The sequence below is a fragment of the Theobroma cacao genome, chromosome 3, assembly GCF_000208745.1.
Source record: "Theobroma cacao cultivar B97-61/B2 chromosome 3, Criollo_cocoa_genome_V2, whole genome shotgun sequence".
NCBI classification, from domain to species: domain Eukaryota; kingdom Viridiplantae; phylum Streptophyta; class Magnoliopsida; order Malvales; family Malvaceae; genus Theobroma; species Theobroma cacao.
Genome location: NC_030852.1, coordinates 32,780,185 through 32,796,513, shown reverse-complemented (window position 1 = coordinate 32,796,513; position 16,329 = coordinate 32,780,185). Strand labels below are relative to the sequence as shown.

The window sequence follows — 16,329 nt, the reverse complement described above, 5'->3', positions numbered from 1 at the left end:
TTTCTTTTTCACTTCCCCTTTCCTGCTCAGCCACTGCCATTTTGTTGTTTTAGAAACAAAACTAAACAAAAGTAATTACACATTGATTAAACTTTGGAAGCAAAATATACCAAGCAGACGAACAGCTTACTAAAGTCTATAGGCAATGGAATCGTACATGGGTATCGGTCGTCCTCCAGATGAGATCGACCAAGGAAACTATGGCCAAGAAATTACAAGATATAACGAGCCCTTAAAACTTGAAAACTCTGAAAAGCAGCCAATGAAGCCCAATCATCATCTACGAAAGCCGAGATTAACATTCAAATGTCTTGTGATTGGATGCTATTCTTGGTTAATATTATATAAATTATACATAGACAAGCTAGAAAACAAACTGATCACCGACGACGTAATTAAAATTTCAAGTACTGTTAGTGTTGGGTTCTTATCATTCATATGGGAATTGTCTCAAACCTACGTGATTGCAGGAATAGGTGTTCCCATAAAATCTGTAATGCAGATCCTCTCGTACTAATTATATTATGTGTTGCATATTCGATCTCTCACACTGATATTAAAACAAAAACCTTGGGAAATTATAGAAAAAAGGAAGAGCTGGGGAATCGACAGCTAACATTAGATAAAAACTCTCAAATAATTATGATCCAGGCATATAATCCAAAAATTAATGTTTAGTGTTGACTGCCAAGTAGTATATAATCCCCATTTTCACTCCGAATGTGCCCACATGAGCCACGTTCTATTTTTTTTAAGCCCAAACGGTTCCCTACTCCCATCTATAAAAGCCTCATTGCACTCGACATTTTTCCTCGCTCAGCCTCTCCGAACATAAAGCTCAATCTCTATTTCAAAAACCACTTAACCTAATTAACTTAGGAGTTGTTTTGAGTCAAATGGCTTCAAAGGCTTTACCAACAATTGCTCTTCTTCTCACCCTCAACCTGCTCTTTTTGTCAATGGCCAACGCTCAACCCAAATGCCGAAAGGATACCTAACCTTGAATCTTTGGGCCAACGTGTTGGCAGATTTCTTGAAGCTATGTGTCGGTAAGCCACATAGCCCTTGCTGCAGCCTCATTAAGGGTTTGGTTGATGTTGAATTGGATGCTTGCCTTTGCACTGTTGTCAAAGCCAATATCTTGGGCCTCGTCAACGTGGAGGCTCCCATACAGTTGGGTCTCCTGCTCGATTTCTGTGGCATGAATCACAGAGATTACAATTGCCAATGAAACCATCTATTTATTAAGTTCATATTATCTCCTTTTCTTGAATAATATTTTAATTAACGTTTCAAGTTCTTTTTTCATGATGTACCTTACTTTCGATTAATAATGCTTTTATAGACGGAAGGCTTCTCACCTTCTTTGTCTATGTTGTGATTCTTTGTTTCTTATATGTTCTACGGCTTATGTAATGAAAGTTTTCATCCGAGCAATGAAATGAAATAGTATTATAAAAATAATAGTGACTTAGTGATTGCAATGGTTTTTTTTTAAAACATTTGCATACTTGTAAATAGTAAGTACAGCTATGCTTTCAGAAATGTAATAAAGAAAAAAAAAAGTAGAAGTCTAGAAGATGGAAGCAATGATATATTAATGCATTACAAAGAGAAAATTAAGCCTTTACTAATGAAGCAAAAGGCCAATTATATTAAATTGAAACAACCGACTGAAATCTGAATCAACTGGAAGTCATAAGTTAAAAAGGCCTTTGAAAAGGTGCCAACACCAGAGTAACGTCCATTGCTCTTTAAAGTCCCAACTGGCTTTGATATTCAAGAATAGTCTTTGCCGATTTCCTAAGCCTTTGCACCTCTTCATCCGTTAAATGGATATTGGTCACGCCCAAGACGCCACCCCTACCAAGCTGCGCCGGCAAGCTCAAGAACACATCACCACCGTTGATGCCGTAAAACCCCTTTGCAAGGACTGAAACTGGGTGGATTTTCCTCTGGTCTCTAAGCAGGGTTCTAGCCAAGCTAGCCACGGAGTAGCCAATTGCCCAAGACGTATATCCTTTGAGACTTATCACCTCGTATGCACTGCCAATAACTGCTTTATGAATGTTCTCAAGGGTCTCCTTTTCGTAGGCAATTTGCTGATTCTTTAGGAAGCTTAACACCGGCACTCCACCAACACTAATGCTAGACCACAGTGCCACCGAACTGTCTCCATGCTCACCAACTATGTAGGCCTGCAAATATTTTACAAGCATTTGGAACAATTACAACTAACTAGCTAATTGTTGGGGGCAAATTTGATCATATTTGTAACTAGTAGAGCAAACGTATGTTTAGACCTGCCTCAAATGAAATTCCCAGATTTTTAACCTTCTATAATAATATATTCGAAAACAGGAAGTAATGAATTCTTGGAAAAAATCTTAAAAGAAACCAAAGACTTATACCCATAAGTACTTTTATTTGCCCAATAAGCAACCAAATTAGTGGCTTAGCCAAAAGAATATGTTAGTGACTTAAAGAGTACTTATGATTACTAGGAAGCTGCCAGTAAACCTTAATAGAAAAACAAACAAAAAGAACATTGTGTTGTGCCTTTGGTCCTTGCCACGTGTCCTATTATCCAATAAGATGTGAACAAGTTCCTGTATACTCTAAAAAAATTAAAATCAAACTGACCTGCACATCCTGAGCGTTGACGTCCAAATGATCAGCGATCAAGAACCGAAACCGCGACGAATCCAAGTTTGTTCCCGAACCGATGACCCGGTTCGATGGAAATCCCGACAGTTTCCAAGCCACGTAAGTTAGCAAATCCACCGGATTCGACACAATCAATAGAATCGAATCTGGCGCGTACTTTGCTAGTGGAGGTATAATGCTCGAAAACAGAGCTACGTTCCTCTGCAGCAGATTCAGCCTAGACTCGCCAGGGTTCTGACGGGCGCCAGCAGTTACGATACACAGATCAGATCCAGCGGTGACGGAATAATCAACGGAAGCGTTGATCTTGGTGCGGGGGAGGAACGCGGCGGCGTGTTGGAGATCGAGCATTTCGCCGCGGAGCTTGTCGGCCTTGGCGTCGACGAGGGAGAGTTCGTCGGCCAAGTCTTGAGTGAGGATGGTTTGGGCGATCGCCATGCCGACGTTACCGACTCCGATGACGGAGATCTTTGTGTGGCGCTTGGTAGGGGAAGGTGGGGCAGTGTTCTGGATGGGCTTGAAGAAGGCTTGAGTGAGGTCCAGACCGCCTGGACCCAAAGACGAAGCTGAAGCACTCTTTTGCATTGTAATAATGGAAACCTGAAGCGAAGAGAATTGAAGTTTAGTTGATTTGTTTATGGATTTCCTTCGCTGTCTCGTTTGGGGATTTATAGATGGAAAAGGAAAGAGAGTTGAGTGGAGCAGAAGAAAAACGGGGTTTTCACTTTTTTTCAGCAGTCGCCCAATATTATTTCTCGAAGACAATTCAAAGGCTTTCCGTAGCAGTTGGTCCCAACCTCAGCGTTAGGCTCATGTTTTAATATGTTCACTAAATTCTCACCCGCGTAAGGACCACGCGGCATTTACCGAAGGTTCCATGGCATCTAGAATTAAGAATTTTCATCCCGATTAATATGTGTGTATTACTTTATTATATTTCCTGTAGTATTTTCAGTTTTAAACTGTTTGTTAATCGCTACATATAAAAGTCTACCATCTTTTTTCAACCATTGAATTTGCATGCTGCAAAATCATGATGGACTTGTGAACGAGAATTTGTAATCGATATTTGGATTTTTTCCGTTTTGTCATTACTCGAATTTAATGCATAAAAATTAATTCATAAAATTTTTTAAAAAGTAACATTTTGTTGCTTGACATCAAAATCAAATTCAGGTACTTGTAATTTAAATAGAGATAAAATATCTAAGTGTTAATATTTTATTCGGTAATATCTGTGATAATGAGATTGTGTAAAAAAAAAAATTTTCAGAATTCATAATTAAGATGATTGAACCAAAAATAAATGAGGAGATCATAAGCGCATCTGGTGAACGTATACTAATTAATTAGGATCTTATCTTTTATGTCTGTTGCCTCTCTCCATAGAGAATAAAAAGATTAATGAGCATCAATTCCATGGTCATTTGGGAATACAAGTGCTATTTTTTTTTTCATTAAGACCAATTAGGAGACAGGAGCACGCGTTTGAATTGCGAGTGGATGTGATCATCCTTTCTGTATCACTGGGAACGAAATAGTATTGTGCCTACGGACGGAGTTGAGTTACAGACGAAGTTGCATCGGCATGCAATCGTAAGATGAACGGTGGAGGATCTATTGATCATAATCAACACAATAACAAAGCAACGCGTGGAACCGGATCATCCCTTGAATATTCCATTAGCTGGGTTGCAAGTCACGTCACCTGGAAGGATGGACGCGCCCTCGTGGTACGATAGATCCGTACTACAATTTCGTCACACCCAACCCACATTCCAATCCGTGGGCCGCCAGCGAATCTAGGACGGTGCCACTTTCTCATTTTTATATCGTTTTCTCCTTAAAATGGGATTCCAATCCAAGTCGCATGAAATTCTCGTTAAATACTCACGTTAATATTTGGCTTTTATAGGATAATGATAGAACCATTTAAGCCTATTTGATTTTCCATTTTAAGAATTCATGAATTGCAACTGCTCTAGAAACTGATGTATTATTCACAACACCCATTACCTCTTGCCATAGCATTTTCCATTCCCTTTCATATGACTTTTGCAACATTGGAAAAACGTTGAGTCCTCAAACCAGAGCGGGAAAGCCCCCTGATTTTAGATTTAGGCAGCTAATGATAACAGCAATTGCTTTTGAGGCATTGAAAAACTCAAAATTCCATTCTTCCATAAAACTTGTGGAAAATAGATTGCCTTTTCCCAAAATTTCCGCTAAGTAGAACTTTCCACCTGTCTCCGATTTCTACTACACCGTCATATTTCATGGTAGCACGAGCGAACTTTTGCCGACTGGTCTTGCTCATTGCCCGACAAGAAAAAATGAAAAAACCGAAGAACATGAAAAAACCTGGGGCTGTTTTCGACTTTCAACTGTCTGGCTAAGCAATGCAGAGATATTTTGACTTTTGACCATTCTAATTTCTAAGGAGATTTTTTTTTCATTTTTCCGTAAAAGGAAGAGGAAATATGATTATTAATCTGCATTTAAGCACCATGGAACCTGTCAATAAGCCCCAAGAAAATAAAATTTTTTAAGCTAGTCAAAGTGGCTTCTTCTTTCTCTTTCCAAAAAGTATTACTACGTATAACTCGCTCTCATTACCTCTAACAAATAAAAATGCAATATGGTATTAAAAGTTATTATATTAGTATAAAGGAATTCATGAGCTAATAATAGTAATATTCATCAACAATAGATGATATATTTGACTTCAATTAAATTCTTGTGAGATCAATTTAATTTTTTTTTGAATAGTAATTTTAAATTTTAAAACGTTTTAAAATAAATTTTTATAAGATTTGAATTATTATTTTTTATAAAATATTATAAATTTGTTAAATTTTTGTAATTGTTGTTGGAAAATTCATTAGATGGTATTGATGTCTTAAAGATAATAATTTTGGGTTGTAGTCATGGTAGGACATGAAGGTTGAGAGATGGAAAGATAGAGAAAGAAAAGAAAAGAACCATTATGCTTTTCACATGCGAAGAGAACAAGAAAAGAAAAAAAAATATGGAGAAAATAAAAAATATATATATCTAGTTTAATTAGAATATTATTACTTAATTTTTTAAAATTTTATTTTTTTACTGTAAAATCTTAAGCTTTTTTGAGTTATTAATAAAATAATCTTAAATAATTTATTTATTTCTTTTCATTTTTCTTTTTTTCATCATTATGTGTTTTTTTATTTTTAAGTTGATAAAAATTGAATAAAAACATTTTCATTATTATTAATTAAATTAGTTATAATGTTCTTTGTAATTTTTTATTTTTCAATTATTTGAGGATAATTATGATTTTTTATATTTGTAAATAAATGTTAACTAATGGTAATAAATATAACTATATATTTTAAAATAAGAGAGATCTAAATCTACTTTAAAAATGGATTGAAAAGGGTTTTTCTATTTTCTTAAAAAAGTATAATATCTAAGAAAGCCTCTAATTTTTTTAAAAAAATTTGATTAAATTGTTATTTATTTATTACGTTCAATCAAGTGTCTATATTTTTTTTTGAGTCAAATAAGTTTTTATATTTTTATTTTGAACTAAATAAACTTTTATAACTAATATTCAATTTAATTAAAATATTATTTATCATCTTATGTGACGAAATATTAACGTGATATATTAATATATTATAATAAATAATAAATGATTACATAATAAGATGACATGATAAGTTGATATGATTATTTGGTATTTTTTTTTACACATCAATGTTAATTAATGCTACATGTATATAAAATGATAAATAATATTTTTAATTAATGATAATTAAATAATTTTTAATTAAAAAATTATTTAATTTAAAACAAAATAAATAAAATTAATTTAATGTAATAAAAAATAAAGATTTATTTATTTTTTAATAATTTAAATATTTTTTCAAGTATTATAAACAAAAGCAAGATACTCGACAAAAATGAATGACGAGGAATCAGGGCAAGACACAGGTAAATCCAAGATTATGCATTTTCAGTAGCACTGCCACTCAAATCGTGCCATCTGGTAATAAACCTCGACATTGTGCCATTTGCTACTGAAGAATAAGGACTTAAGCCAGATGGCATATTTTTAGATCACGAAGCCCCCTTCCCTGCCGCATCCCCCTCCTCCTCCTTTCTTCTGCCCAAGCCAAGGGAGCCAAACAGAGTGAAGAGGCGACAAAAATGGAGGCAGCGTTGGCAGAGCTAGAGCGAGTCCAGACTCAAATCCTCGAAAGAATATCGAAGCTAGAGCTTTCTCACCTGCCTCAAAACGCTGAACCTCTCCCTTCCTCATCTCCTCTCACCAACGACGACGTCGAAGCTCGCCTCTCTAGCATTCTCCGATCCAACGGCGTCAACGACTTCTTCTTCAAGAGAGTCTCCTCCGATTACTATGATTGGTCGCTCGAGTCCCGTCGCGACGTCCTCGGCGCCCCCTCTGTTCATCATCTCTGTAAAAGCATCGTTTTGGTTCGTCCGTTTTACTACTTTAGTTTAAATTAATTATTGATAAATTTAATTGCATTTAGCTCATTCTCTTTAATTAGATATGACATCCTAATTTTATTACGAGTATGAGACTGTCTTTAGGTTCAATTTAATTAGTGATAAATCAGAGATTGGAGAAGTTATCGGGGAGTGCAATGCAGAGTGAAAATTTTTAACTTCATCTAAAGTTGCAAAACGTTCAACTTTTCAATTTTAGTTCAATATAATAATGAATGGATTATATAACAATGCCTATCTATAGAATTGAAGAAACGTTATTTGAAGAAATGTAGTAGATGATATGAGGATGTTGAGGTTGGTTGTATCGGAATATGTGATGCAAAAAATAAATGAAGGTGGAAAAAATTAGTTGTTTTCTTTAGTTGAGGAGGAGAAAGACAAAGAAATTCCGATTTGTTACCTTGTAAGAATGGTTAGTACTAATGTTGCTTGACATTGAGGAGCCACAGAAATAGTGGCACAATATGTCATATGGTTCGATATGGCTATCATGTGAAGTAGTACTCACATAACTAACTTGTGATGGGCATTTTTGAGTTGACTTGTGGTCCTATACCCTTTGCGCATGGTAACCTAATGGTTTCTGAGAAGAATATGTTGTTAAGATGATCAAATATTTGAAGTTCTGATATGAACAGTTAAACATAGCCATTTTAGTGCTGAGTATTGTGAAGTGTCACATATTTGCATTCCACGTATGATGCAGTTTTGCATTTGTATGGAGTAATACTCAGCACCTCTCTTGGGTTTTTGCTTAGTGGCAAGATTTGGAGCCCATAGAGGTGAAGGCTTCTGCTTAGGAGGTCCAAGTTTGAAAATAGAGATTATCTGTAGTTGAGGGGCTCAAGAGGAATGTTGTAGATGGTGTTATATGCGGATTAGGCATTTGTTGAGTATTAAAACACTAAACTGCAAAGTATCCAGAGCATATTCATGAATGAGAGGAGACAGAGAGATGAAAATAGATATAAGCAGCCATACCTTCAAAATGTGTTGTTCAAACTGGAAAGCCGACGTACCAATTGCTGAGTGCTCTTGTTATTCAACATACTTCGACACCCACCTCATCTTCATTCCTTCCATTTTTTTCTTTTCTTCCAATTTTATGGTGACTTTTTTCATTTTTCTACTGCAAAAGACCATAAGTATGATTGCTCATTACTAACCTACCAAACTCTGCACTAAAACTGCTTTGTTTGCTCAGGTTAATACTCAAGCACCGTCCAATGTAATTGATTGTAGTGATCGTAACAATTCAAAGTATTATGTTGTTGTAGTCCAGGTAACTTCTTATTCCATATGTATCAACAAGATGCCATTTGGCCTACCCCTAGAAAAATGATCCTACATTTGACCATTTTCTTATTGCAGTATACTGCTAGATTCAATGCTGAAACTGTCAAAAATTTTCTATACGCGCTCAACAGCGGCAAGATATCAAAGAAGAAATTTAACTGTAAGTTATTTATTTGCAATCCTCTTTATGATAAAAAAAAGACTCCTTTTAAAGTTCAGAGATAGTCTATTAAAATTATTTTTGGATTATTCTAGCCATTCTAAAACGTGTGGTATATTCCTAAAGATCCAACACACCCATGTGACTCTAATGAATCAAAGCAAATATATGTGACAGTCTATAGATGATGCTTGGTCTGGTTAAAAGATCCAGGCATATCTGATTGTAGTTGGTTTCAATATCATATTCTGGCAGGTTGGTGCCAATACAAATCCATTCATGCATGAAGACTTCATGCATTAGTCTTGATTAAGCTCTTTATGTAAAAAAAGAGCAAGGGATTCCTTGTTTTTTATTTCTTTCCCTGTTAAGGTTGAGATCTCCAAATGGTTTATTTAGTTAATCATTTAACTTGTTTAAAATAATGCAGTGAGGCTTACTCCTGAGGAGACATCAATAAAGTTGACTGGCTATGAGCACAACGCAGTTACTTGCATTGGCATGCAAACTGACATTCCAGTAAGCACTCTCTATCCAAATCTTTATATTCTAGCTTTACATGACACCTCGTAGTTTCACTGTTTTGTTTTCTTCCTCACTCTTCACCTTTATTGGTTATTATTTTATTTTCTTAGTATATTGATAACTTTTTGCATCTTGTATTGCTCATTATTTCTACTTGGACTATCATTGTTGTATAAATGCGTTGAAAATTATTGAATATAGGATTGATCTTCAGCATGTAATATAATACAATGAACAATAGAAAGGGAACAAGGACAGAACTTGCAAATAGAAATGTTGGTTCATTTGCTTTTAGACTTCCAAATGCTTTGATGTGGTTTTTAGGGTAAAGATGTTCTTGATGCTTGTCTTTTAGACAGTACCCCCTTCAATGTCTGTCCTTTCTGTTAGGAAGAGCACATAGGGCCCTGACACATAATTTGCCTGGGTAGATATCAATCCTTATCATAGTTAGAACCAGTGTGGCTGCTTTTTATACACAGATATTATGATGTTGAACAGTTAAAAAATCATGTAGTTTTTAAGTCTATTGCGTGTATTTCTGTATAGCAACACATGGAATCCTTGTGCACCATTTCCAATATTTTAATCTATGTGCCAGCTTTTGGGTTGGTCCATTGTTCTTAATGTCAGCTCCAATGATTTGCTGCCAGTCTGCTACATTGACAAATGCAGTTGTAGAGTTTTTGTTCTCTTCTCTGTGTCTCTACATATTCCTTTTCCATAAGATGGTAGCTTAGGTCAGCTGGCAAAGATTGAAGCTGAAGATGGTTTGAAAATATAGTTGCAAGAATGACATTTCTGGTTTTCTCATGTACACAAATTAACTTACCTGAACGAGCAAAGTTCAAATAATAAAGTGAGTGCATATTCTAGGAGTTATTAGTGATCATAATTTGAAATACTGTATTACAATTTCAATAAGAAATGGGAAACCAATTTAAATGTTTCTCATTGAAGGTATGATCGATCTTGGTAGGCTAAATGAATGACTATCACACATGCTCATGCATTTAGACACTGAAAGGCAGAGAGAGAAAGAGTTTGTTTTGCTCATTGTACTTCTAGTAACTGGATAAAATTGAAATTGATTTCAGGTAATTTTGGATGAAGCTATTGTAAAGCTTAGTCCTGATTTCTTCTGGTTGGGTGGAGGAGAGGTTGATTTAAAGCTTGGAATCAGAACCTCTGAATTTATCAGCTTTGTCAAACCTTTCATTGTGAACTGCAGTGGTACCTGAGTATACCAAATGAATCAATAAATTAAATTGGAAGGACATTATGAGTAAAGACAATTTAGTAAAGAGTTCAAGGAATGCCATTCCTATGGAAACCCCATCTGGTGGAGAAATTGATGCTTCAGATTTGGAGATTTGGAGACTAAATTTCAGCATTTTTTCTTTCTTTTGGTTTCTTTGGGCTATTAAAATTTGGAAGCCAATTGGGCAATACTTGATGACGTAGATAGGTAAGTTAGTTGATTGGAACGAAGTTTTGATTTCTTGGGGAGAGCTGGAAAGTTCAGGTTGTGGTACTTTCATAGTAATATGATATTGGACATTTTCAGATTGTTTTCTACGAGTTCAATTTACTTGGCAATGGTGGCACATGATTCACAGATGGCCACGTTTTGCATAACTCTTGGCTACTGAATGCAAAGCAGGCGCTATAACCTCTGACCCGTTGTTGGCTAAACAGGGAAGACAGAACAGCGTTGCAGGATTTCAATTGCCATTGCACAGCCCTTTTTGCCAGTTCAAAGTGGGTTCCTCTTTGCAGCGTGTAACGTCCCCCCTTTATCAATGTTTCATTTTATTTCCCTTACCTTCCTCACATTTCAGCCATAGAATCTCTGAATCTCGGGTGGGTTCAAATTGGCTTAAACAGAGGCAGGAGTCAAGAGTTGAGCGAAGCCCTTTTCCCCTCACCTGCATCGTCAAGACTGTGTGCGTAATCTTTGGATTTGATGTTTCCATGCAGGAGTAGAGCAGTTGAAGATTTAGTTGAAAGGGAGCATGTGTGTAACTGTGTCCTTTTTATTAATGAAGAACAACCTACCAACAAATTTGGCAACTGACAACACATCACAGCCTATATGTCTCCCTGTACTCACAACCTCATTAATAAGTATATGATATAGATATCATTACAACCATTATAACAAGACATCATCCATCAAATCACCACGTTCTTACAACCGTCTTCATAGTAACGTAGTTGCACAACTTGGGTAATTTCGAATGAAGTTGAAACTGCTATTACTCAGAAAATGTCTTTTTCATATATACTCGTAGAGATCATTTTTTATTTTTGCCCATTAAAATAACATACAAAATGCCCTTGAAACTGATCGTCAGTTGCCAAAAGAGGAGAAGTAGCGTAGCTTTTCTTATCACATAGCATACTGGTGTAAGAATAATTGTCTAGGGTTTTTCATTATGAATTGGTGGTTTCCGATGGGGCTGTGCATAATCCATGACGTCAACGTCGCCTACATTATCCTTTTCCTTGGAATCGACAGCTTTCTCGGTTTCACCAGCTGAATTTCCCAGCATGGACCTTGTTACTCTCTTGAATCCCTACACAAACAACATATAACCTTTAGGTACCTACATTCATACTTATTAAAGAGACACTTTATATTTGATAGGTGAAAACTCAAAAAATAAATTAAATATGTAACATATTTATGTACTGAAATTTATCAACAATGCATCTTAATCTTAACACATGTATGATGTGTAAAACTTGTTGAACTTAAAAAAAATTAACCTGCATATATTGGAAGAGATTTAGGATTGGTTTGGATTGCTTAAGTCAAAGAAATTTTGCTACCATGTTGGAAAACAATGAGTGTTGGCCCGAGGTGGAAGTAAATGAAGTTGTTTTACTTCTAAACAGGTAGCTAGCTAGGATATGCCGTCCATCTCTCAATATCGTCTCTCATATGTATCTGCATGTCAAGATGCCCAAAGACCAAACAATACTGAGTTTCGTTTTTGTTTTTTCCTCTCAATATACATTTTTTTATTTCTTTTTCATACCAGAGTAAATAACTTTTACTCTCCAATGCATGCAACACACTCATGCATGCACGTGAAGACCATCTGCCTACTATCCTGACATATTGAAGAAGATGGGCCATTGGTAGTCTTCTCTACCACAACCAAGGCATAAGATACATCTGTCTAACAACCTGAAACACATACAAAATCTTGATTCTGAAGATATCGAATTTTACCTGTACTTTTTCCTTGCTTTCCAAATCTTCAACCCGATAAGAAATTATCATGATACTATTCATTTCATGTCCTGCATGCACATATCAGCAAAATTGCCAGCCCCATCAATAATGAAACAAGGTGTAAGTAAGACTAATTAAAGCTGGAATAATGAAACAAAGTGAAAGGTCCCTTATACTTTCCACGACTAATTAATTAAGAGCACATAAAATCGTTTGTGACTAATCAACAAGTTAGGGTTTTATCATTGCGCAACTATAGAAAATATATATTTTTTCATTTAAGAACTTATGTCACGGCTAAAATTTGGGCCAACCACTGCAAGTTGGAGAAAGTGATTAAGAATATTAAATACTGCTGCGAAGCCTGAAGACGTACAGTGCAAGTTTAGTTGAAATGATGATAGTTTTTCTTTCATGTGAGTACCTTAAGTCATATAATTTCTTGTTGAACATACAGATTTAAATCCAAAAAAAAATACAAAAGACTTAGTTTGAAATTTGATAGAACCTGAAATTGCTTTTGCAATGGCTTCTTTTGCCTTAAGAAAACAGTTAAAAAGTGTCTGCTTCATAGCATTTGCACCAATCCAACTCTCTCGGGTTCTTCTTCCATGAACCCCAACTTCTCCTAGTTCCTGTGTTTGTAGTTCCATTGAGATTGAAGGCCTCACCTCTTTCAGCTGATTGACATCCTGCATATACATTTATTTATATATAGCTTAGAAATTAGACCGAGATTTTAACATATAGACTATAACTCATCACCCTATAGCCTTTTGTGCACTAACCTTGGCAAGAAAATGGACTTTATTGCCAATCTCTTCAGCAACAAAACCTAGACGACGAGCATTGCATGCACGCATAGAAAGACAGAAGAGAAAGAAGATAGCAAGAGAAGACATGATGCTGAAAGAGCTTAGTTCCGAGAGGTTTATCAGCTTGAATATCAGAGAAAAAGCGTATGTGGTCTGGCCGGGGTGCTAGCTCAGTGTTAGGTTTCCAAAGTATTTGTACTGATAGAAGCACCAAAGGGCATTAAATTCGAGTTTTGTACTGAAATGAAATACGTTCTTTAAGAGAACATGCAGGTGTTCGGATGATGAATCCTGAAAACGAAATTGAAGATATTAGGGGGCCTCCCTTTGTCTCTTACCCTTCAGTTTTTAATCAAATTTGGGGTCCGAAAGAAAGAAGAAACAATTATAGAGTACGCATGGTCTCGCAGATATTAACAAGGGAGATTTCATTGAAATACTATAATTTACAAATTATTGATTAATAAAACTTATTTTAATGGTAATTGAGACAGAAATTCAAGCCAATCTGATTTCATGTTGGAACTCAAAACATTGATAGTTTTGTTACATGTTAAGTATTATGAGAACAAAAAAGGAGAATTAAATATGATATATTCACAAGAGAAGAGGAATGGAAAAAGAAATATTGTGGACCGACATTCATTATTCATAAGATATGGAATCAGGGTAAAGAAGTAAAATAATAAAGCAGCAAAGTAAATCAAGGTCCTACCCATGTGTTTCTGCTGAGGAAGTCCACTCCTTGCCCCCCCACCCTAATTTGTATGGTAGAATTATTACCGCATGGCCTGTGATTATTTGTTTTTCTTTGACCATATCGTTTTCATGTATAGTTTCCTTCTTCGAAGGTGTCGAGGAAGTTAATGAAGAATTCCATGTTTAAAGAAGCAATATACCACCTTGGATCACTAATCGAAAAATACTGTAAAGTACTTGTTTCAATGGACCACTCAAATCTACTTAAATTACTAAGTCAAATGAAGTTAGAAACCAGCTCCTTATTACTTTTTTCTTTCTCTGGGTCGTACTCAAATCATGAGAGGAAAATATTGAAATTAACTAAAACGTTGAGGCATAATACTCTGTTAAGCTGTAGCATGTCTGCGTTTGCCTATGAACAGGAAACAACTTTGTCTCGGTTTGGTTGGGTTTCTTCCCTTTGTTTAGGATGATTTGGACCATAACCATTCATCTTGATGACCAGCCTTAAATTAGCTAGCTGCGTGGTGTTACTACCAAACGGATGGCAATCATGGGAAATGTTTAAATCAAACATGCTAAATTAAACTTAACATTTCATTTTGACCAAGCTTTTTAGAGTACTTGAATTAGCAATATTCATTCATTCTTAACACTCCAGTATTTGACTCATTAATTGATACATAACCTCTCTATCTAAAATAAGGTTCGAAATCCCTTTTTCCCAATTAAAAAAAAAATCTTCATTCATTCTTATGTACCAAAAGACAAAACCTTTCATAAATTTTAGTACAGGATTAAGGTACAATGAGTAATTAATTTATATATAGAATAGCACAATATCTGAAATCAAGCTTGGAAAAAAGTTTCCGGAGCAACTTTTGCCCATGAAGGTATTATAGCAATTACCAAGCACCATTTTTATACATCACAAGTAATCTGTTAACCCAATATGTATGTAATGTATATGTATAAGTAACTGTAGATACGATACATTGAACCTTAAAGCTATCCTAGCATCGTTAAGATCAAGGATATGCTTCAGATTTGGTGTTCTTTAGTCTTTACGTACCCATAAGACCGTATCTGTTAAGTATTCAAACAATTCCGTTAGGCTAACAGAGCTAAACTCGTTTAGCTTGAAGACTATGCCATTTTCTGATTGCCTGGTTTCGATGTATATCTAATCACATGTGTGAAAAAAAACACCCACCGGCAAAGTGCAAGGAGGTAAATTATCGGGTCATAATTGAACAAAGAGGAGAAAAGGGCATCTTAAAAGGGAAGAAAATAGTAAATGAAACCACTTAAAGAAGAGGTTTAACACCTGTGGATTTGGGTGAAGAACTGTGAATAAGGCGTATTATGAACATTGCAGGTGGAAATCATGGAGAATTCTAGCATTTATCACCAAAGAGAGAGGCGGGTGCAGTGCAAATGCAAAATGGAACACATGGGACCGACAGCGGAATGGAGGGGGGTAGGAGCCAAGTAGTTTCAGGACAAAGCTGCATGGCCTAACCGCCACTTGCATCTCCTCTTGAGGGGACAGGGAGGGTCGACTTCCCCCCACCAACGCCGGTAATGGACCATGCATGCCACGTGGCATTCACTCCATGTGCCATTCACATAGCGTATGCTGCCACGTCAGTGGCGGGGCCCTTTCATCCCGTTGGCTCCTTGCTTAGCTAGCGACTGTGTCCCTGGTCTCTCTGGTCCAACTTTCATCTCATAGCCTCCACTGAGCACCTTGGTTCGCTGCACGGAGCGAGAAACATGGTCCTGAACAACCCACAGCGATGTGGACACATCCTACAGACTTTTGGCATAAATCGGGGTCTCCCGACGGGGCCCTAAGCTAGAAATCAGGTGGTACTTGGCAGGAGGGCGAGAGTTTGGTTTGGTATAGAAACCAGAGATTGAAATTTTATCACGAAAAAATCAATTTAGACCATGATTACAAAAACAAATAAACATCGCTCGGGTTCCTATGGATCACTTTATATAATTCATTGAATGATGTATATATATATAAAAGACTAATTTTATTCATAATCTAACTCTAACTAATTAATAACGAATTAATAGTATTGTATGATAACTCTAATAACTTGTATAATTATCTTTAGAGTAAAGATAAGTGGTTCAACAATTCAGGTTGAGAATTTTACTGGATCGTTAACAGGCTTGTTTTAAGCAGAGAAAAGAAAAACAGGATTGTTTTAAGATAACAAAACCTCATTCGGTTAAGGTTCAAGCAAGTTTAGATCACTGACGGACAACTCAGACTTTTACCTTCTGTTTCCATTTCCTGTGACGAGACTTCTTATTTTCATTTCTTCTTGTCAATACAACTTCTCATTTTCTTTGAGAAAAGAACAAGATGGGCGGGGCAGAAGAGG

The 16,329-nt window shown here is 35.9% G+C and overlaps 3 protein-coding genes across 3 annotated transcripts; 1 reads left to right on the top strand and 2 right to left on the bottom strand.

The window, feature by feature from the left end:
- On the bottom strand, positions 1,567-3,405 carry LOC18606285 (L-lactate dehydrogenase B). The gene is made up of 2 exons (XM_007039816.2): positions 2,644-3,405; positions 1,567-2,198 (listed from the first exon to the last, which is right to left on the bottom strand). Exons 1-2 carry the CDS (start codon positions 3,250-3,252, stop codon positions 1,755-1,757), a joined length of 1,053 nt encoding a protein of 350 aa, XP_007039878.2. The 5' UTR covers positions 3,253-3,405; the 3' UTR covers positions 1,567-1,754.
- On the top strand, positions 6,712-10,744 carry LOC18606284. The gene is made up of 5 exons (XM_018116740.1): positions 6,712-7,146; positions 8,390-8,467; positions 8,557-8,641; positions 9,072-9,160; positions 10,264-10,744. The coding sequence occupies exons 1-5, from the start codon at positions 6,859-6,861 to the stop codon at positions 10,405-10,407; spliced, it is 684 nt and encodes a 227-aa protein (XP_017972229.1). The 5' UTR covers positions 6,712-6,858; the 3' UTR covers positions 10,408-10,744.
- On the bottom strand, positions 11,185-13,450 carry LOC108661071. The gene is made up of 4 exons (XM_018116741.1): positions 13,199-13,450; positions 12,919-13,102; positions 12,408-12,478; positions 11,185-11,745 (listed from the first exon to the last, which is right to left on the bottom strand). Exons 1-4 carry the CDS (start codon positions 13,310-13,312, stop codon positions 11,590-11,592), a joined length of 525 nt encoding a protein of 174 aa, XP_017972230.1. The 5' UTR covers positions 13,313-13,450; the 3' UTR covers positions 11,185-11,589.